General features: G+C 37.7%; 1 protein-coding gene across 1 annotated transcript; it reads right to left on the reverse strand.

Annotated features, from left to right (window-relative positions):
* Positions 1 to 543: 543 nt before the first annotated feature.
* On the reverse strand, positions 544 to 20,346 carry LOC107717654 (85/88 kDa calcium-independent phospholipase A2-like). Its single transcript, XM_016524467.1, has 17 exons — positions 20,261 to 20,346; positions 17,858 to 18,072; positions 17,377 to 17,592; positions 14,206 to 14,386; positions 13,934 to 14,121; positions 13,759 to 13,855; positions 13,493 to 13,675; positions 11,481 to 11,607; positions 8,318 to 8,408; positions 8,077 to 8,240; positions 7,776 to 7,926; positions 5,476 to 5,612; positions 5,234 to 5,308; positions 4,890 to 5,044; positions 3,443 to 3,610; positions 3,227 to 3,300; positions 544 to 1,742 (listed from the first exon to the last, which is right to left on the reverse strand). Exons 2-17 carry the CDS (start codon positions 18,064 to 18,066, stop codon positions 1,598 to 1,600), a joined length of 2,361 nt encoding a protein of 786 aa, XP_016379953.1. The 5' UTR covers positions 18,067 to 18,072; positions 20,261 to 20,346; the 3' UTR covers positions 544 to 1,597.
* Between the last annotated feature and the right edge of the window lie 1,016 nt (positions 20,347 to 21,362).

The following is a 21,362-nucleotide window of genomic DNA, read 5'->3' on the forward strand; positions in this document are numbered from 1 at the left end:
AATATAAACAAGCGATTTCTTTCCCAGCTGTTTACCTTCACAGACATAACCCACTCTAAATTATATAATAAATGATCTGTGTAATATTTTGAGCTGAAACTTCACAGACACATTCTGGGGACACCAGAGACTTATATTACATATTGTAAAAAGGGGCATAATATGTCACCTTTAAGTATTGTGTAAAATCATATTTACAGTAAAAAAAAAAAAAAATCATCTCATACATTTTTGACCAATAAATCTCTAAAACACTTCCAGTTGTACAGCAGAGCATAAAAAATAATAGTATACGAAATAATAACAATACTAAAACTTGAATAATAATAATAATACATTAAATAATTAACATTTCTTAGCTGATTAGATTATCATAAACCCTGCTTATTACAATATACACACTGAAAAAGATAGATATATAAACACTTTTTCACTCTGAAATTGCTAGCAAATTTCACAATTAAGTACAAAGAAACCATAAGTAACACATTGAATTAAACATGAAAATTTTACCATTTTTATTTCACATATACAAAATGCCAGAACTAATCCTAGTTTGAATAATTATCTGTGCTTTTTATTTCAAGTTTATATCACTTAAGTAAAAGGTTTCAAATCAGTACCACAGCAGCAGGTTATACGTAAACAGTGAATAAATGCATATTTTGGTCTCTGAACAACAGATCTGTAGGTCCAGTGTTAAGTTATCACCATGTTTTTTGTAGAAAAATGAACCGTAAATTTGTTATCAATAAACCAAACAAAAATACAACAAGGCTAATGAGAAATACAAGAGGTTTTCAAGTTATACTTGATGCATATCTGTTGTTAAAAACATCAGTATATTATACATTATCTTAGTTCATAATTTCTACACTTCACAGACAGAGAATTTATCAGTTGCAGGCTTGCAGCTTAAAAATGTTCAAGTATGCAAGGTTACATATCGCAAATAACACACGAGAGACAGCACACAGAAACGCTATGAAGATCATTTCCAAGTGCAAATAAATAAATGCACACACAAATAGTAAATGCAAGGAAGTACTCAGTATTCAATCACAGTGGCTATACTTTGACCCATGACTCTCACAAGAAAATTCCAGAAAAAGTGTCAATTTCTCTATAAATGTCACACATGATAAAATGAACAAAATGAATTGATAAATCATTATTTATTGATAAATGAGTAAAAACATTGCTTCAACGGAAGCACCTACTCACTTCCTTTTTAGTTCACCTTAATGCAAATGTCAAACATAGAACATGTTAACTGAGCAATTTAGCATACATAAAATGTAATGCAATATAAAAATATCTCACAGTTCAAATATTGGATTGGGTAGTGGAAGTTCCTATAAAATGACACTCTGAATCCTTCATGTATGTTGTTATACTGCATTAACCTTGGTCCAATTTGGTTTTTATGACATATGGGGAAAGCATGTTATAATTAAATAGATATTTTTATGAATATTCTGCCTTTAAATAAATCGAACATGTCAGAACAACATACACACACACTAATGTAAACAGATTCATTATTGCATATTAAGCCACCAAACCCTGTTGATCAGCCTCAGTCTGGAAGCTGTTGTCAGAGCTGCAGCAGCTGCTGGCAGAGGGTCTGTATGACATCTCTGTGCTCGTACAGGTACATCTGAGTCTCCCACAGCATGTCAACTAGCACAGCGTCACTGACCTCATCCAGCATCACCTCCTGAGACAGCGGAGGACTCAACCTGAAGCACAAATGACATGAAATGCGAGAGGGAAGGGAGGGAGTGGAAGGAATGAAAGTGAATAAAAAGGTAGAAATGAAATTGAGTAATGTGTATAAATGACAGGAAACAAAATGATAGGAGGTAAGAAATAAAAAGGAAAGAAAGAAGGAAAACAAGAAGAAAAGAATCAAAAGGTAGGGATAGAAGGGAAGAAATGAATGGAAGCATGGAATTAAGTGAAATCAAATGTAGGAATGAAGGAAGGAAAAGAAATGATAGAAGAAGGGAAGACATTTATGGTGAAATTAAAAATGAAATGAAATGATAAAAGTGAGAAATGAAGAAAAATAAGAAATTAAAAGAGGGAAGGAAGGAAGGAAATAAAATTACACAACCAGGGAAAATTAAATGTGAAGGAAGGAATGATGGAAGGAAAGAAGTTAGGAAGAAAGGAATTAAATGAAAAACGAAGGAAATGATAGAAAGAGGGAAGAAATGAGGTGAAATGAAGGAAAAATGAAGGGAAGGAAATGAAATAGAAATAAATGATAGAAAGGGGCAAGAAATTAGGTGGAATTAGGTAGGAAAAAGGAAACAAGGACAGGGAGGAAAAAATGAAAGGTAGAAAGGAAGGAAGGAAAAGTAGGTAGGAAGGAGAGAAGAAAGGATATTGAAGGAAGGAAGGTTGGAAGCAAAAGGAAGGACGGGAAATGAAAGTTAGCAAAAAGGAAGGAAGAATGGAAAGAAGAAAAAAAAAATAAAGAAAGGAAGGAAGGATGGATGGAAGGAAGAAAGAACCAAAAAGAAGGGTAGGTATGATAAAAAGGTACAAAATGAAACAAAAGGAAGGATGGAAGGAAATAAAATTACAGAACAAGGGAAAATTAAATGTGAAGGAAGGAAAGAAAGAAGGTAGGAAGAAAGGAATTAAGAAAAATGAAATGAAAATGGAAGGACAAGAGGGAAGAAATGATGTGAAATGAAGGAATAAATGAAACAAAGGAAGAAATAATAATAGGAAAGAAATAAAAAGTAGGTAGGAAGGAAATAAAATAGAAGTAAAGGGTAGGTAGGAAAAGGCAGAAAATGAAACAAAATGAAGAAGGGAAGGAGGGGAAGGACAGAAATGAAGGGTATTGTAGGAACGAAGAGAAAAAAAAAAAAAGGGAATAAAGGGAACAAAAGAAGAAAACAAATGACGGAAAGGAAGAAAGGAAATTATAGAAAGAAGACATGAGGGAAGGAAGGAATGGATGGAAAAAATGAAAATAAAAAGAAACATAATGAAATGAAAAGAGACAGTGGAGGCCGTGAGCCAGAAAAAAAAATGATAGGGCATAACAATGCAGAAAAGAAGAGAGTAAAAAGACATGAAAGGACAGACAGAAGGGAGAGAATATCATTATTACCTCACAGAACAGAAAGATTGCAGAGATTTGCATAAGCCGTAACATAACCATTCAAATGAGGCTATGAATGAGGGTCATTTACTCACAACTGACCTGTGATAGTTTATATCGGCCATCTCACACCACGCTCGGGCTCGGTCCACTGCACACCCATCTGAGTCTGTACACTGACATAAAAAACAAAAATAACGCATTTAATGAAAAATGCCACCAGCACAACAACCAACCATCACAAAAAAGTGCCTACAACAATGCTACTTCTAAACAAGTGACTGAAGGTTTTTGTGAAGTTTGTATATGTAAACTCACACAGTCCACAAGCATCTTGCCCAGTTCTCTGACACCAACAAAGCTCTTGGCCAGCTCCAGTGGATTCGAAGGCCTGAAAACGTCCACCGAGTTGACCGCCACCTGAGGAGGTTTACCGGTGCCCAATGAGACGACCACACCTAACCTGCACACCTCTGATTCACGGCCCTGATGGAGCGAGAAAAAGATGGCCGCTTAACTGGAATACATTTACACCATTTCAACAACGTCCAGAGGACTCTAGTCAGGCTTGACATTGCATTTCATTTGAAGCAGAAAAGTAGCAGTCCGTTTAATAGACTGTAGTGTTAATGTAACCAATCCTGGTCCTGGACGTCCAATGTCCTGCAGAATTTAGCTTCAACCAGCTAAAATAAACTTGTCTGGAAGTTTCTAGTAAGTTTGAAGACCTTCTTTAGCTGGTTCAGGTGTGTTTAATTAGGGCTGGAGCTAAACGTTGCAGGACAGTGGCCTTCCAGGAACAAGTTTGGACACCCCTGATTAAAGCCCAAAGTATACTTCAGTTTTGACGTGAATGCTTAGCATATGCATGCAGCCAAACTCAACAAATAGTCTTACTGCTTTTCCACTGGGGCTGGTGCCGGAGCCGGTGCTCGGCCAAGAGTGGCACTCGTTCAGAACCAGCTCGTGTTTCCACCGGCAGGGAGCAGAATCCTCTCCGTCACCAACCTGTGACTGGAATCACTTGTTATCTCTTGCGGAAGGAGAGCGTTGGTTTCTTCTGCCGACCACGGCTGAGTTGACATGACGCTAAAAAAAATGCTGGTCCAGAACCAATCTGGACACTGGCAAAGTATTTTTTAAAGTGGAAAAACGCAGCCCGGTTCCCAGTTGGGCTCTAGTACCAGCCCCGATGGAAAAGTGGTAATAGTCAACTCCGGTTGATAGTGTGCGCAAACACAGGCGACTGACATATGCGCACTAGAAAGTTTCATCCTTGTCCAGTGTCTGCACTATTTCTCTTCAGAAGTTACGACCGATAAAAATGTTTGTACTCTTTTAAACTAGAGTTGTGGGTATCTCTTGCCCCTCAAACAAGTGCTCGTCAACATGGCCGTCTATTGTTCTTGCTTCCCCAGTAGTTTGAGGTTGTACAGAGTAACAGAGTAGGTACGGTTTGAGAAAAAAATAATCATACTTTGCACAAACAATATCTTCTTCTGATAGCAAAATGTATTGCTTAAGTAAATACCAAAGTATACTTTGGGTTTTGGGTCACATCTGATTTTCAAAACCCTTTGGAGTAATCAACTGGATTTTTTTAAGGACGTATGATTTCTCAGCTACATTTTTATATTATACTAACTAAAACCCATTGTATGAAATATTGGTGATATTGCAATGAACCATGATGCATTCAATTACATTTCTAGCTAAAAGTGAGTCTTTAACAGGTAATTCTTATGACCAAATGTATGTATCAGACCTGTGCCTTCAGGGCTTTGTTGTACTGGTGTATTTCTGCCATGGCATCTAGCGTTGGGTTATTGGCCAGCAGCCCTCCATCCAGAAAACGGCCCATTGGTCGAAAGTACGTAGGAGCAGCTCCACTGGAGCGGGCAGCACGCCAAACTAATTGCTCTGAGAGAAAGAGAATGTGACTGAGCGAGAGCACAAAAGAGAACCTAGAGTGCACAAGATGATTAGCCTCCCACAAATAAACTAACGACCTTTAGTTCCAACGTGGGGTACGACTGCGCACCAAACACCAAAACTGTGACCCCTCCATTCCACACACACACTCTCTCTCTGTCACACACACACACACACCTTCATCCGTCACCTTCCTACGCTTTCTGGGGGGTCGAGTATATCCTACTACCAAAAGATCTTCGTCCTCCCATCCTGCAACAGTGACAATGAAGCTTTACGCATCATTTGAGATTGAGGATAACTAAGAAACCCAGAGCGCGGCAACATGCTCATAAAGGGCAGGAGCATGAGTGATTTCACCGGCACAAAGATAATTAGCATAACGACATCCCAAGAACGAAAGCACACAAGAGATTTACCTCGCGGCACAGTAAGGGGTTGAAATGTGGCTGTAGATGTGTACGGAGGGTCTCTTTGCAGGGCTGGTGGGTCGTAATTACGAAACAGATGCAGTTCTCCAGGGTGTCTGTCTGCAAGAACGCTAGTCACAATTACTCTGAGAAAAACAGACAGAAGCTGTATTAAAAACATGTATTTTCTGAAGAATATGTGTGATGTTGGCTTGTACCAAACTACGAGCTATCAGTACTTTTTGCTAAGGCATTGTGAAGGAGTTATGGCTATAGTTGCTAGGGCATTACAAAAAGAGTACTCGGTTGGTGCTAGGGTGTAGCTAAGGGGTGTTCAGAGTTATCACAAAGGACATTCTGGGCGGCTGCTACAGTAGGGAATTGCTAGGGTGTACTGGGTCATTGCTAAGGCATAGCTAGGAAATTTTGAGTGTTTGTTATTCTAGGTCAGTGGTTCTCAAACTTTTTACAGTGGCGTACCCCCTGGGGCATTTAACATCAAGTAGCCCAATTTCGCGGGAAAACCACGGATTTGGCACACACTGACTCGAGCCAACTCTGCTCTAACTGTCGACTAGCAGTGGGAGTCAGATTGCCCCCTAGTGGATGGCTAAAGATTTGTTAACTCATATTCATAATTTTTCAAGGGAACGTCTCTGAATTAACTGATGCTCGCGCCCCCCTTGACAGGTGCTGGCGCCCCACAGGTTGAAAACCCCTGCATTAAGGGACAATATTTGCCCCCTTAAAGTGATTTACAGGTGCATTTTTTTACCTTTAGGGAGGCAAAGTTTTTCTAGCCTTATTAATTGTATATCATGTTTTGTCATATTCTTAACATGCCATTAAGTGTATTATTAATATAATAAATAAAACAATAAATGATGGCAAAACGAAGTGAATCTTGTAGATTTAAAACTAAAATCGCCAGTAGGTGACGGCAAGTCACTGTCTTAATGAGCATCGCGTCAATCAATCATTCATTCATTCAGTAATGAAGCAAATGGCTGTAGTTATGAATAGGTTATTAATCACTGACTCTCTGAATCGTTCAAAGCTGCAGATTCCTTCACTAACGAAACACCGCTGTTGCTTGGAGACGCACACCAGTTCTGTCACAGATTTCGTTGGAACTATTATTTCGTTGTAAAATATAACAATCAATAATTAACAATATTGTATTTAAAATGTAGGCTACATTTAAAATGTAAAATGTTCACTTAATATTACCTTTTTTGTTGAACTGTTATATAAAATAAATGTCACAGTTGCAATCGTTTGAATATTCAGGGAAAATTGCATTCTTGCTCGTATTTTAGACATGAAAAACAATAACTCGGACAGGGTATGTTTCTGTATCGAAGAGTTTCTTAAATCGATCTCTACGTATAGTCCGTGTCAATATTTGTTCTTCGTGCTATAAGTGCTACAAATCTACTTTGAAGATACAATGAACAGCAGTGCGAATTGCTAAAGCAGCATATTCTGCATAATACGCACGCTGCTTGTGTGGTTCAGTCAGTTTTGACCGCAAAAAGGAGGTAATTTGATGTCATTTGACCATTTACGGCACTCCCATTTTCCTGTTTTTATACTAGAAGCGCCATTTTGCTTGTCAGAAATACATGCTCGGTTTTAATGTTACTTTAAGTTGGGGTAGAATTAAAGGAATGCTAAAGCTCAGCATTTTGTTTGTGTACCCCCTCCGTCACCTCACGTACCCCAGTTAGAGAACCACTGTTTTAGGTGGTTGCTAGAGCATTGCTAAGTGTTTAACAGGGAGTTCTAGGTTTTTGCTTGGGCATTATTAGGGTGTTCTGGAGGTTGACAGGCAGAGGCTGCCATTGTAATTTGGTGGCCCATTTAAAAAAAAAAAAAACATTTGGAGGAAATGGCTGCTTATATTGCCAGGGTGATGTTACGTTGGTGTAGTTGGTGGTGTGATTTATGAGGCATTGCTAAGTAGCTGATAAGATGTCGAGTCATTAGAGCATTTCGGTTTGTTGCAAGGGCATTGCTAGGAAGTTCTGCACAGTGGCTAGACAGTTGTTAGGGTGTTTCAGATGGTTACTAAGGTATTGTAAGATGTTCTGAGTGCTAACATTGGTTATGTTTTGGGTGGTTGCCAAACAGTTGTTGAGGTGTTCTGAGTGGTTGCTAGAGCATAGCTTGTGTGTACTGGTCGCTGAAAGGGCATTGCTAGGCAGTTGAAAGGATGTTGTGGGTATTTGCTAAATAATAAGTGGTTGCTAGGGTGTTCTGGTAGGGGATGTGTTGTTTGGTTTCATAAAATCCCAAACCTTAAGTACCTGGGGTGTGTGACGTCAGTCATCTTGGTATTTTCTCCGAACTCATTCTTGAGAAATTCCTCCAGAGGGCCAGACTCATACGGTCGAGAACCTTTAAATACCTGTTCTTTCATCCTGAAGTACAGACAGCGCAGATACTCCATCGATTTACCTGCTCACGTACACAACAAACACAATTATTCTGATGCATGTACACACAGTCACCAAGAACATATTTTATAATTACATCAAGCGTCATTCTGTTCTGGATGCTGATTGGTCAATACGGTGTCATAAATGTACTATATGCTATATCAAATACCGTGTACAATTGCTAGGGCCAGTATGCCGCCAGTGCTAGTCCCAGACACCCAGTCAAAGAGTTCCCTGATGGGCCGTCCTGCCTCCTTCTCCAAAGCGATCAACATCTGGATCAGAACCAGTCCCTTTATTCCTCCACCGTCTAGACACAGCAATCTGTCCATTCTTGAGAAAAAGAAGAGCGAGCGAGTGATCAATTCTGTGTAGGCTTGTTTTAGCCATGTTAACGGCATGTAACATACTTCTTGCTTCCTGTCTTGAGCCCATCAACCTCTGCAAATCCACGACTCATGGCCGTCACAGCTACTGCCACATTCAAGATGTCATCAAACCCTGTGGACCAATTATGGGAAAGATATGAAAGCAGCAGTGGACCAAACTGGAGGCAAATTGATTCTATCATAGATTTGCGATATCTAGATACCACTTTTATTAAGAAGTGTGATACGCAAATTGGAAAGGTCAATAAACACCCGTAAACACATGCAGGTGAAGATGCAACAAGCTTTGTCAGCATTTTTAACTGTGAAACACTACCCTCTTTTGTCTCGCCGGTTTGCATCATAGGCTGTACTGTCATGGGATTTATGTTGGTGTAATTATAGTAGGTTGGTGAATGATTGTTTGCGTTCAACCCAAAATGTTGACCTTTCCAAGATGGCAGCTGTTGCTGACAAATCTGGATTAGTCAAATGGGGCATCTAGGTATGCAAATCTGGTTTCTATGACCACAGGAAGCTTTAAATAAAATAAATAGATTTAGAAATACAATTAGCACAGAAATGAAGAAACAAAATGTAAAAAAACAGAAACAAAATCTAAATAAAAAAAATGTAGGAAGTGATGGAAAAAAGGGCAGAAAAAAGAGAGGACACAGTTTTGGTGGCCATTAAGCACTTATTTAAAATTCATGTTTAATGACAAAACTTGAAGTTAATATTTCAATAGTAATAATTAGTATTTAAATGTGTACATTATGTTCCAAAAAGCAGACAGTAGAGGTCGACCGATAGTGGATTTTACCGATAGCTAGGCTGGACCACACTGGCCGATACCGATTAATCAACCGATAGTTTTTAAAATGGTAAACAAAAACTAAAACAGCGCTTTACTATTTTTAAAAAGCAGTAGCAGCACTGAACCATACTTTGTAAATGAATAAACATATTAATATTAATTATTATATTGATCATTAAAGTTATTTCATAGTTTACTAATGTTAAAAAAAGAAACTTTCAAATGTAAAAATATAGCCTATTAGTAATAGTAAATGTTGAAATGAACACACTAGGAACAATACTTTTACAGCTTTCATTAATATTACAAAAGAGCTCTTACTGTAAAGTATTACCATTTAATTTCAACAGTCATGCTAACTTAAAAAATTTAGGAGCACAGTCAAAAATTTAGGAGCACCAAAATTTGATAAAAAAATAGCCTTCCCATTACGAGGTGATATTTGACTCCTTAAAGTGATTTACAGTAGAATTTTGTTTTTACCTTTGTAATGGCATTTTTCTATCTTTATTAAAAGTATGTAATCTTTTATGTCAAATTTAAAAAAATGTAAAAATATAGCCTATTAGTAATAGTAAATGTTGAAATGAACACACTAGGAACAATACTTTTACAGCTTTCATTAATATTACAAAAGGACTCTTACTGTAAAGTATTACCATTTAATTTCAACAGTCATGCTTAAAGATGGCCATCTTTAAATATCTACACAAGGCCATAGCATTAAAATTACATACATATGTTATTGATATTGTATGTGTACTCTCACACTTTATTTGCTTATATTTTAGAACACTGCATGATTATCTAATCAAAAAAAAAAAAAATGCAAGTCACACACTGGACAAAAGCGCAGCGATGCGTTCATGGAGAAGTCACACACCAGACGCGTCACTTTCAATTCAAGCAGCGGTCTAAAACTGTTTATTTAATCACCAAACGGACATAAGTTTGCTTCAAGAATGAACAATGTGGCATAAATGAGTTTGAAGTTCGGTGTTTAAAAAAAACAGCAAAGAGAAAGTGCGATCTGTATTACAGCTCTCTATATGAAGCACAAAGACACAGAGACTGTATTAGAGCCACAGAAAGAGCACAATACATAATTTATAGCCTAGGGTGAAGTCATTACGTACATTAACAATGATTTGGGACAAATATAATGTAATTTAATGGAAAACTATGTGAATGGCGCTCTGTTCCGCTGCAGGATTTTCTTTTGAGTTTGAAGTTTCCCGCTCTGTGCAGCGCGCAGTGTCACGTGTCAAAACAAACAACACGTGCTGTTAGTGATTTCCGCCTCTAGAGGCCGCTCTCGTACCGTATAATGGCAGCGGACCCTTCTCAGCCACTCCAGCAACGGACGCAACCCGGAAAACTATTGGCATTGAATTTTGCCGATAACCGATAGTTCCGCCAATCAACTATCGGTGCCGATTAATCGGCAAAACCGATTAACGGAGAAGGCCCTCCCAGAATGCTCTGCAATGAGTTCAGCAAAAATATTCATTCAAAATGGCGGTCTAAATAAACAGAAATGCCGATTTACTTGTGTGCCAAAAAATTAGTTAAAGGGATAGTTCACCCAACTACCCCATGATTTACTCAACCTCTAAGTCATCCTAAGTGCATATGACTTTCTTCTTACAGACGAATACAATCGGAGTTATATATAAAAAAAATGTTCTGGCTCTTCTGAGCTTTATAATGGCAGTGAATGGGGGTTGAGATTTTGAAGCCCAAAAAAATGCATCCATCCATCATAAAAAGTGCTCCACACAGCTCCGGGGGATTAATAAAGGCGTTCTGAAGCAAATCGATGCTTTTTTGTAAGAAAAATATCCATATTTAAAACTTTATAAACCGTCAACTCTCACTTCCGCTAACTGTCGTTCACGTGAGAGTAGCGGAAGACGTAGGATAGCTCCGACTGGATTTGTCTAAAAGAAGAAAATCATATACACCTAGGATGGCTTGACTGTGAGTAAATCATGGGGTAATTTTCCTTTTTGGGTGAACTGTTTCGTTAATTTACCGATTATTTTACAGAATATTTTTGTTTTACACACTTATTAGAGTGTCATGTTGCTAGCTTAGCAACATGCTAACGCCAAAACATTGCTGAAATCAATTCGTGAGTCGGGTCATGTGAGGAACCCCATTTGTATAACACAGAGTTGTTGCCTACATGGAACGTTCCACTCATTAGGTTGCATTTCATTTAGTATGCTGCCTATGTAGGCAGAAGCTAACCAGGTTTTGGAACAAAGTCACATTTGCTTCTCTGAAGACTACTGAAATAACGACATAAAAAGAACAGAAGATGACTGAAGGACAGAGGTGAAAGATACTGGCAAGAAAGCTGAAAGTTTGGGGGCGGGGCTTTACCTATGCCAGGAGGCGGAGCTTTGTTGACACTGAGGATAGGGCTGTTGAGGGAGGGGGGGTGGCACCGCTCGGCCCCTACACTAAACAGCATGTTCAAGAGCACCTTACGGTTGGGCCCTTCAGCATAAGCGCAGGATTAGACACACGCATGCCGTCACACCCACACCATGCACACGGAAGAAAGAAAGAATGAGTATGAGTTGACTGAATGCATGAATGACAAAACAAAAGAGCATGACATTTCATTCTTGTAGTCAAACACCTAGATGTGCAAAAACCGTCAAGACACGCAAGCGTCACATAGTTTGTGGTAATGATCTCACAAGGATTACTACAGACACTCAAAACATCAGACATATCAGACAGCTTCTGCTGGTTTTTCCAGAGAATATCTACTGTAGGCTCCTTATGATGCTGAAGACATGTACCACCTTTTTTTCCTATTTAAATTTTTTTGGGAATAAATAAATACGTTTTAATAAACTGATAAATAAATACATTTCAAATAAATAAATTCGTAAATATAAATTTTAAAGAAATACATATTTTTTAACAAATATTTATTTTTAAATGAATAAATAAAATGTTAAACAAATTAATGTTTTAAATAAACAAATATGTATTTTTTAATTTGAAATGCATTTTTAAAAAATGTTTACACAAATTATTATTAATAAATAAAATAAATAAATTATTTATAGGGGTCATATGATGTTGCTAAAAAGAACATTATTTTGTATATTTGGTGTAATGAAATGTGTTTATGCGGTTTAAGGTAAAAAAAAAACACATTATTTTGCACATACTGTACATTATTGTTTCTCCTCTATGCCCCGCCTTTCTGAAACGCGTCGATCTTCCCACATCGTGACGTAGACATGTGGGGCGTGTTAGAACGAGCCGTTTTAGGTAGGCGTGGTTAACTCCTAACTTTTATAAAGAATATCTCTTTGGATTTGAGACTTTAGTCTTTGCAACTTTACAGATCTTGTTTATGCACCAAGAGCTTGTAACACTTCAAAGAGAAAGGAAAATTTTTTAAAAAGCATCATATGACCCCTTTAATTCTCAAAAAAACAAACAAAAAAAATAGACTACTGGGCCCGTATTCACAAAACATCTTAAGGCTAAAAGTAGCTCATAACTTGCCAAATTAGGAGAAAATTTTGCAAATAATGGGCGTCAGTCCTAAATTTAGGACTCCTAAATTTTTGCTCTAAGAGTATTTAGCACTAAAACTAGCTCCTAAATCTGTGAAACATTAGGAGTAGTGAAGATGACTCCTAAACAGAGGTGGACAGTAACGAAGTACATTTACTTGAGTACTGTACTTAAGTACACTTTTTGAGTATCTGTACTTTACTTGAGTATTATTTTTTCTGGAAACTTGCTACTTCAACTTCACTACATTTGAAAGACAAATATTGTACTTTTCACTCCAATACATTTCTATCAAGGTTCTCGAAGTAGAAAGTCGTTACTATGTAGCAGCTTTGAAAGTGGGTGATTTTCTTCTCTTAGTTCACCCAAAAATGAAAATTAGCTTGTGTTTTACTTACCCTCGAAGCATCCTAAGACTACAATGTAAATAAAACTTAGGTGAAAACAGAAAATATAAAATAAAAGCAAATTTAAATTAAAAGAATATTATTTTACCTCATATTTTTTTGTCAAATAAACTGTCAAAAAAATAATAACAATTTAATTAAACATTTTACATTTGAGTTTTGAATTCTCAATAAGTATAAAATTAATAAATGTTTATTATGTATTATTTACTAGTAAATGTGTTTGTTTTTTTACGCAACACATTTTTATTATTATTTTAATCACTTTTTGTTTTATTACAAATTAAAGGCAGTACAACAAGTACTATTATGACACATTTTACAATATAAATTACACTTATATTTTAATAGATTTTTTAAAGTGTATATTTCTTTACATATATATTGAGGTGAAATACGAGCCAGAAATGTTCTTCACAGGCTTTATGAAATTCTCTCTCATACCTTCATGGCGAGGTGCAGTGCTGTGTTTCCATCCTGACCCTTAATGTTGGGGTCGGCTCCGTGGGTCAGCAGCGTCATTGCGGCCTCAAAGCGCCCCCTCTTGGTCAGGATGTGTAATGGACTCTCTCCGGTCTTGCTCAGGTAGTTGACGTTACATCCTCGGTCCAGCAGCACACGGCTCATCTAGAGAGAGAACACACAGGACAGTCAAATAACTAACACTTAGAATTCCTAAAGGACGAAAAAGAACAGGAAGTGTTCCTGACCTCGGCAGTCTTGGCCCAGTGAAGAGGCGTTCCGCCGTAAATCGGATCCTCCGCCAGAAGTTGATTTGGGTTGGTGTTTAAAATTGCTTCGGCACAACTAAAAGAGTGAGAATGATTTAGAAGCCTACAAGTGAATTATCAATTAAAAAGTGACAAAAAGATTCTTCTTCCGCACCTTTTCTCACTAAACTTCACGGCGGTGTGGATCGGATAGCCATTGCTTCCCATGACGTCACAGCAGGCTCCGCCCCCAACCAGGCCCTTGACCGCCTCGACCCTCCCGAGACGGCATGCAATGTGCATTGGTGTTTCCCCGGCGGCGTTCAACTCGTTCATACCCACGCACATCTGTGCACACAAAACCTACGAGCGACAAAAATACACAATCACAGACACCCGAATTTGGCATTCAGCAGATTGTATATAATCCCTAAGCTGACCTCTCACCTCTATAATAACAGCAGAGTCTTGTTTAGCAGCGCAGTGCATGGGCGTCTCTCCATTCTTGTCCTTGATGTCTGTGCGAGCCTGACACTCCTTCAGGAGCTCGCGTACGCAGCCCACATCTCCTCTCTCGCACGCCAGGTGCAGCGGGGTCTGACCCTGGGCGTCACGGGCGTTCATCTGACTGCAAGGGGCCACAGACAATCAGAATTTTTAAACATTTTGTTCTTGATTTAATGTTTATTATCGGACTCAGAAGAGATTTTTTACATGAGGTTGGTTTAAAAAACGGTCAGGTTTTTATCTCACTTATGCATATTGTGACAATGCTGCATGTTGCGTATTTTTTCACATTTTATTTTTTAGAAAAGAGTACAAAATAGGCAGCAAATAAGAAGTTGACGTCCTGTGGTGCGAACTCTGTGGAAAACCATTGTAAAGTTGTATTTTGTTGATTATTTCTATATTTGTAATTTAACTTTATGACGAGACGAATCTACTTCAACATGTGCTGATAACGGTATATAGCTAACGGTTTAAATTTATTCCCTTAATATTTCTCTTGTGGCCGTACAAAGTGAAAAAAAAAATGAGAAGAAACCTATTTCGTGTTAAACAATTCGTTTTTGAAAGTCGGTGCTTGAAATAGGCTCAATAAAGCTTTTTATTTCATTGATTTTTATTGATGACTGCAGTGTTAATATTTTAATTATAGGCCTAATTAATTGTATAATAGACCTGTTTTAAAAGACCTTTCTTAAAACATCTTAATTGGGGAGTAAATAGGCGTATCTGTTGTTATCCTCGCAACGCGTCAGTTATGCGGTAATACTGCGGGGCAGATTAATTGTAATTTTTATTTAATAGACTAATAAAATTAAATTATAAAAGTAACTTCATAATAATATTAATAGGCCTAATAAAAATAAGAATGTAACAGGCCTACATTCATTGGAAATGCCAAATCCTCTTATTATTGCCAATAATTGATGTTTTTGACAATATCTCTGGCTATCATCCATACAAGATCATCGCAACCCAGCAAGGAGAGGTTATCGCAGGGCCTTTCGCAGTGCGTGCCCGTCCACTAGACAGCACGTTGCCTGTTACATCGTTTAGGCTGCCTTGTTGAGCGCAGTGGCACTGAGAACATTATATTTCACACACTTTTATGCCAAGTTCACACTGCACGATATTAGCCCTGATTTTCACTCTCCGACAGATTTTGCGAAATCGCCGACAAATGCCCGAAATGACATGACAATCATGTGAATTATCAAAGACGCGATCTGAGGGAATCGCCGATGCGTTGCCGACGCCTCTAAAATATTTGGCATGCTAAATATCTGGACCTGTCGGCGATTCAAAATCCTGCTGTGTGAAATGAGTTCTGACTGAAACATACATCGGCGATGAACTACAGCCAATGAGAGAGCAAGATACAGGGCAGCGGGAAGCTCGGAGAGAAAATATTTTTATTTTTATTTTTTATTATTATGTGCGCACCGTACGGACACTCTAGACCATGCGTACGCAGTATTTTACTGGATGGAGCGAAATAATGAGGCAAACAGAATGATTTTAAAGTCTGTTATACATTTGACATAAACATTTAGATTAAATATGACACTCTGAATAATGAAGTTAAGCACTGAAATTTCATGAAATTATTATCCAGAAAAGTAACTTCATAATAATATTAATAGGCCTAATAAAAATAAGAATGTAACAGGCCTACATTCATTGGAAATGCCAAATCCTCTTATTATTGCCAATAATTGATGTTTTTGACAATATCTCTGGCTATCATCCATACAAGATCATCGCAACCCAGCAAGGAGAGGTTATCGCAGGGCCTTTCGCAGTGCGTGCCCGTCCACTAGACAGCACGTTGCCTGTTACATCGTTTAGGCTGCCTTGTTGAGCGCAGTGGCACTGAGAACATTATATTTCACACACTTTTATGCCAAGTTCACACTGCACGATATTAGCCCTGATTTTCACTCTCCGACAGATTTTGCGAAATCGCCGACAAATGCCCGAAATGACATGACAATCATGTGAATTATCAAAGACGCGATCTGAGGGAATCGCCGATGCGTTGCCGACGCCTCTAAAATATTTGGCATGCTAAATATCTGGACCTGTCGGCGATTCAAATGTATATGAATTTAAACAGAAATATTTGCAGTGGATGTGCTGCTTTCGAACAATTTTCCTGTGGTATGCGATTTAATGTTTTAATCACAGCGAGGATTGCTTGGCGCATGACAATTCCGCTTTAAATTGTGTTCTAAATAGCAGAACTCGTGTTCTGAGAAAATACTTTTGCACGAATACTGATCATTGATGTGAACTTGACTTTGTTTGATGGCTTTGGTACATAGACGGTAACGACAGACATAAGGATGCGCTCGTTGATCAAACAGTCCATTGGTCTGATGACAGTAGAACTGTTCACAGGTGTCGCGCACAGACAGTAGCCTAATGATATCCCTTTCGTGCTCTTCCCAATATTGTGACAAACACTACATTTAAAAGACAGAATTTGAAGGAAACGGTACGATATGCGCGTTTTATTTTCAAAATGTTTTGTTATTGATGCGGTGAGTCAGACAGCTATAGTTCCTCTGCAAAAAAAATAAGGCCTATCTCTTTCCATAAAAATATAGGCTATAAATATTCTAAAATATATGTTTACCTTTAAGGCAAACTACATAAATTAGAATAGTGATGTCTCAAATTGCATTTATAGTCTGTATCTCATATTTTCCTAACGTTTTCCTACCCTTAACTGCGTTAAGCGTGGTGTCACGTGGATGGAATATGCATGGAAATGATATGCAGATGACGTTATGCATATTAAAACTAGGCTACGTACGCAAAATCTAGCTTTTGTGCGTACGCACACATTTAGGATGAAATCTACGTAAAGTTTTATACATGAGGCCCCTGGTCTTTGTAAAAGATTATTTTATTCGCTTATGTTAGAAAAAGCAAATCTCTTTAAAAACGGTCTGTTGATTTCACTTCATTGCATTGTTATAATTCGTAAAAGTTGTACCCGCCAATTAATAATAATTAATAGTACATTTAATATAATTAAACATTTAATGTGGAAACTTCTCAGATACAGTGTATGTGACCTTTGAACTTTGTCCTTTGACGTCTCACCTCAAAACGTAATTGTGTTTGAGACAGTCTCTCAGTCCAGTATATACGGCGATGTGAGCCGAGCTCCAGTCGGGGTGATTCCGCACGCAGTCCACGATTGGCTGGAACATTTCAGGTTTCAGCGGTGGGCGGAGCATCTCATAAAATGGGCGGAGTTTGAGGGCATACTGAGGAAACCAATTCATGGCGTCTTCCTCTGAAGCTACCTGGAACATCCTGAGCACAAAGATATCAAAATCACAGTTCCAGTCATTCCGGAAACCCACATATGATGAGCTAATGAAGTGGATGACAATGTAAAGCCATATTCAGGACGGTGGCTGATGGGAAAGCAAATCTGTTCAACATACTGTGAAGCAATATGGGAGTTTTTGCAAGATTATGATGAAATCACAGGACCCTAGTGACTTTTTACAGGAAATCAATTTATTGACTGAAGATGGGTCACGCTGTATTGTGAAGCTTAACTAAAGGGTCTCACCTCAGAGCCACAGATGAAGTCTCGGGGCAGAGAAGCAGGCAGTCCCATGAATGGCTCTGTTGGTTCTTGTACAGGACCAGCCTGCCCTCCTGTTTCAGTAGCACTTTGCCATTATAATCCGACAGCTGCACATCTCTCACACGGTACGGGTTGGAGAACAGAGTCGACACGGAGCTCACCGTGTCCAGGATACGGCCCAGGAACTGCATGGTGACCTGGAGTAAGGGTGGGGAGTGGAAAGCTGATGCATTGATCAGGGTTCTCATATCATTTGACAAATCACATAATTTTGAGATTTTTGGTTAAGTATCTTAAAAAAGAATAATAATAATTAAAAAAAAAAAAATCATTGTACTTTCCCTCTTCCCTATTAATATATATCTCCTGATTTTTGTTTTTTTTGTTTTACATTTTATGGGTCTTTATGGGTCTCATCCATGTCCAGCTATTTTTAGCTGTACAAAACCGCTCGTTTTGCTGCTTGATATTGCAAATTACCATTTTATTTTTGTTTATTATCTTAATTATGAACGCACTGGTTTGTAATGCAAACAGTTTTACTGTTTACTGCACGTCGTTATTCTTCTCGTTATTTTCCTATAGCGGCTAATGAACCGGAAGTCTCGCCCATAGGCTTACTTCCGCGTTTAGGAATAAGGTGGATACAAAAATCTTATGACCCTAACATTTTGATATTATGACCTTTGATTCTTAGAATCTTATCACTTTTTTTTTTTTTTTAAAGATGTTTTTGTATTTATTTTTAAAAAAGATTTTTCAATTTATTAGTTTATTTCAGATTACTGGTTAAGGATTTTTTAAATCATTTTATATTTTCCTCTTTTACTATACCAAGTTTACTTTTAAGATTCAAAGGTCACTATACCATGAGATAATAAGGTCATACGATTTTTTTATATAAAATATACAGAATATAATAAATAAATATCATAAATAGTTTTTTTTTTTAACTTTCGCACTGTTCATTTTCATAACTTTCATTGCTAAAACATGCTGTTAACTTACATTATTTAACCTGTTCTGCTATAAAAAAAAATAAAAAAAAATATACAAATAAATAAAAAACAAACAAACTGTTGGAACCCTTATTCCTTTACTTTTGCTCACTGAGCTACACACACTGAACAAGATACGTTTGAGGAGAAGTAACTCTTAAAGGAATAGTTCACCCAAAAATGAAAATTCTGTCATTAATTACACACCCTCATGTCATTCCAAACCTGTAAGACCTTCATTCATCTTTAGAACACAAATTAAGATATTTTGATGAAATCCAAAAGCTTTCTGACCCTCCATAGACAGCAATGAAACTAGTACGTTAAAGGCCCAGAAATTAGTATGACCAAAAATTTATATCACGGTATTTTTCAAAATTATACCGGTTTCACGGTACAAGACGGTATTTTTTTTTTCATGCATGACCGAGTGTTAACCATATTTTCTACTGATTGAGAGATACCAGAAATGTAGTAAAAATAATGACTTTATTTAACAATTTCTTCTCTTCCGTGTCACTCTCCGACGTGCATTCATGAGTGTACAACGTTGCATTTTTGTTTTCTTTGCGTGCAAAAAGTATTCTCATAGCTTTATAACATTACAGTTGAGCCACTGATGTCACATGGACTATTTTAATGATGTCCTTACTACCTTTCTGGGCCTTGAACGTGTCAGTTGCATTGCTGTCTATGCAGGGTCAGAAAGCTCTCAGATTTCATCAAGAATATCTTAATTTGTGTTCTGATTCTGATCTTAACGTGTTTGGAATGACACGAGGGTGAGTAATTAATGACAGAATTTTCATTTTTGGGTGAACTAACCCTTTAAGATGCATGAAGTGATGTACTAATATAATACACTGTATTCCAATGTCCTGCAGAGTTTAGCTCAAACAAACAAGCTTACCTGGAAGGCAACCTTGATTAGCTGGTTCAGGTGTGTTTAACCAGGGATGGAGCTAAACTCTGCTGTGCTGACCAAAACTGTAACCACAGGCATCCGCAGGAACGTTTACATTGACTGTTAGCGTTCAACATTTGACTGGCTTGATAACGAGGTATGGTTTTTTAGACGTATGCACCAAATAACGTACATTTTGAACCGAAATTGTCACCTAAAGCCGTTAGCATTTTACAGCTCGCCGTTTATTCGCTGGCTTTTCATTATCATTCTAAAACTGACAAAAAAAAACTAAAAAACTTGTTCCTCAAAACTCTGCCTCCTACAAACCAGTTTAACAGTCAGTCATCCGTGCACGAGAACTTTATAAGTCACCAGCCAGCACTCGTTTTAAATCAAACACCACAATTAAGTCTTAATTCTCCCTGACATATTAAACCTCTTAATCGCATATTAAATTTTATCCTTCGCTAAGCACCTTACCTTGTCGCTATTTCATTATCCCGTACGCTTACGGATATACAGACTCAGCAGATCGCTGACTTTTGACAAGACACATCAACAATCACTGCATCACAACCAACCTTGTGTAAGCTTGACTGACAGACGTAGAAGCCAATCAGCAACCGAGTTTCCAGTGCGCAAACGCGATTCCAGCCAATGAGGCCAAGGTAGCGTTTTACGTCGACAAAAAGCAGCTTCTTAGGATTCACGCATATTAAATGTTTAATAAGAATTATACGTTGTTTTGAGAAGAAGAAAAAAACTCCCTGCAACGTTCTGGGAAAGTTAGATTATAGCTAAAGAAAAAGAAAAAAGGAGCCTACAGTAGGTTCGTTTTCAGAACGTTCTTGGTTACAAAATAACCAAACGCTGCATTGAAACGTTAGCAGAACGTTCTATGTTTGCCTCCCTGCTACTTTTTACATATCACTTGAGAATGCCTGACCTGGAATAACCTTTTTTTCTAGCTAATCAGAGAACTAAGATGCATGAACATATTTACAAATGATTATAACTTCGGTAATGATCAATTATAACCCAACAGACAAGAAAAGGTTCATCATTTTGGACGTTTCTGTTGCTATTGTTCTCATTTCGTTGTAACTGGGAAATATTCATTCATTAAAACAGAAACATTTTCGTGGCGTTGCAACCAGAACATGTGTGTAACTTGCACTACTTTTTTCTTTTTCTACTACCAAGGCAAGTTGACCCAGAGCACGTGACAGCGCGGATTTTTTTATTTTTTATTTTTTATTGCAGTAAACAACAAGGATTACATTACGTACAAAACAAACAGTATAAAACAGTACGTACAAAACATACAAAATACCAATCAATAATATAGCGCGGAGTTTGTTGCTGTCACAGATTTGTAAAGTGTACTCACTGCCCACACTCCAGTCCAGTAGGTGGCGGTAAATGCACCTTTCAGTTGGTTTGCCAACCGCCAATAAAATTTAAAGAAGAAGAAGAAGAAGAAAAGTAATACAAAATCAAGCTTTGCGCATTTGCTGTGGTGCATTTAGATCTTCTCCGGTGGCTTCATTACAAGTTGAAATGGGAGAATTGCCTCTAGAAC

Source organism: Sinocyclocheilus rhinocerous, unplaced genomic scaffold, assembly GCF_001515625.1.
Source record: "Sinocyclocheilus rhinocerous isolate Xijiao unplaced genomic scaffold, SAMN03320098_v1.1 scaffold633, whole genome shotgun sequence".
NCBI lineage: Eukaryota > Metazoa > Chordata > Actinopteri > Cypriniformes > Cyprinidae > Sinocyclocheilus > Sinocyclocheilus rhinocerous.

Coding starts and splice junctions, on each gene's coding strand:
- LOC107717654 (XM_016524467.1), bottom strand. CDS start 18,066: ATGCAGTTCCTGGGCCGTATCCTGGACACGGTGAGCTCCGTGTCGACT. Junction 5,309..5,475: donor ACCCCTTACTGTGCCGCGAG/GTAAATCTCTTG, acceptor TCACTGTTGCAG/GATGGGAGGACGAAGATCTT. Junction 3,611..4,889: donor ACAAAGCCCTGAAGGCACAG/GTCTGATACATA, acceptor TCGCTCCATCAG/GGCCGTGAATCAGAGGTGTG.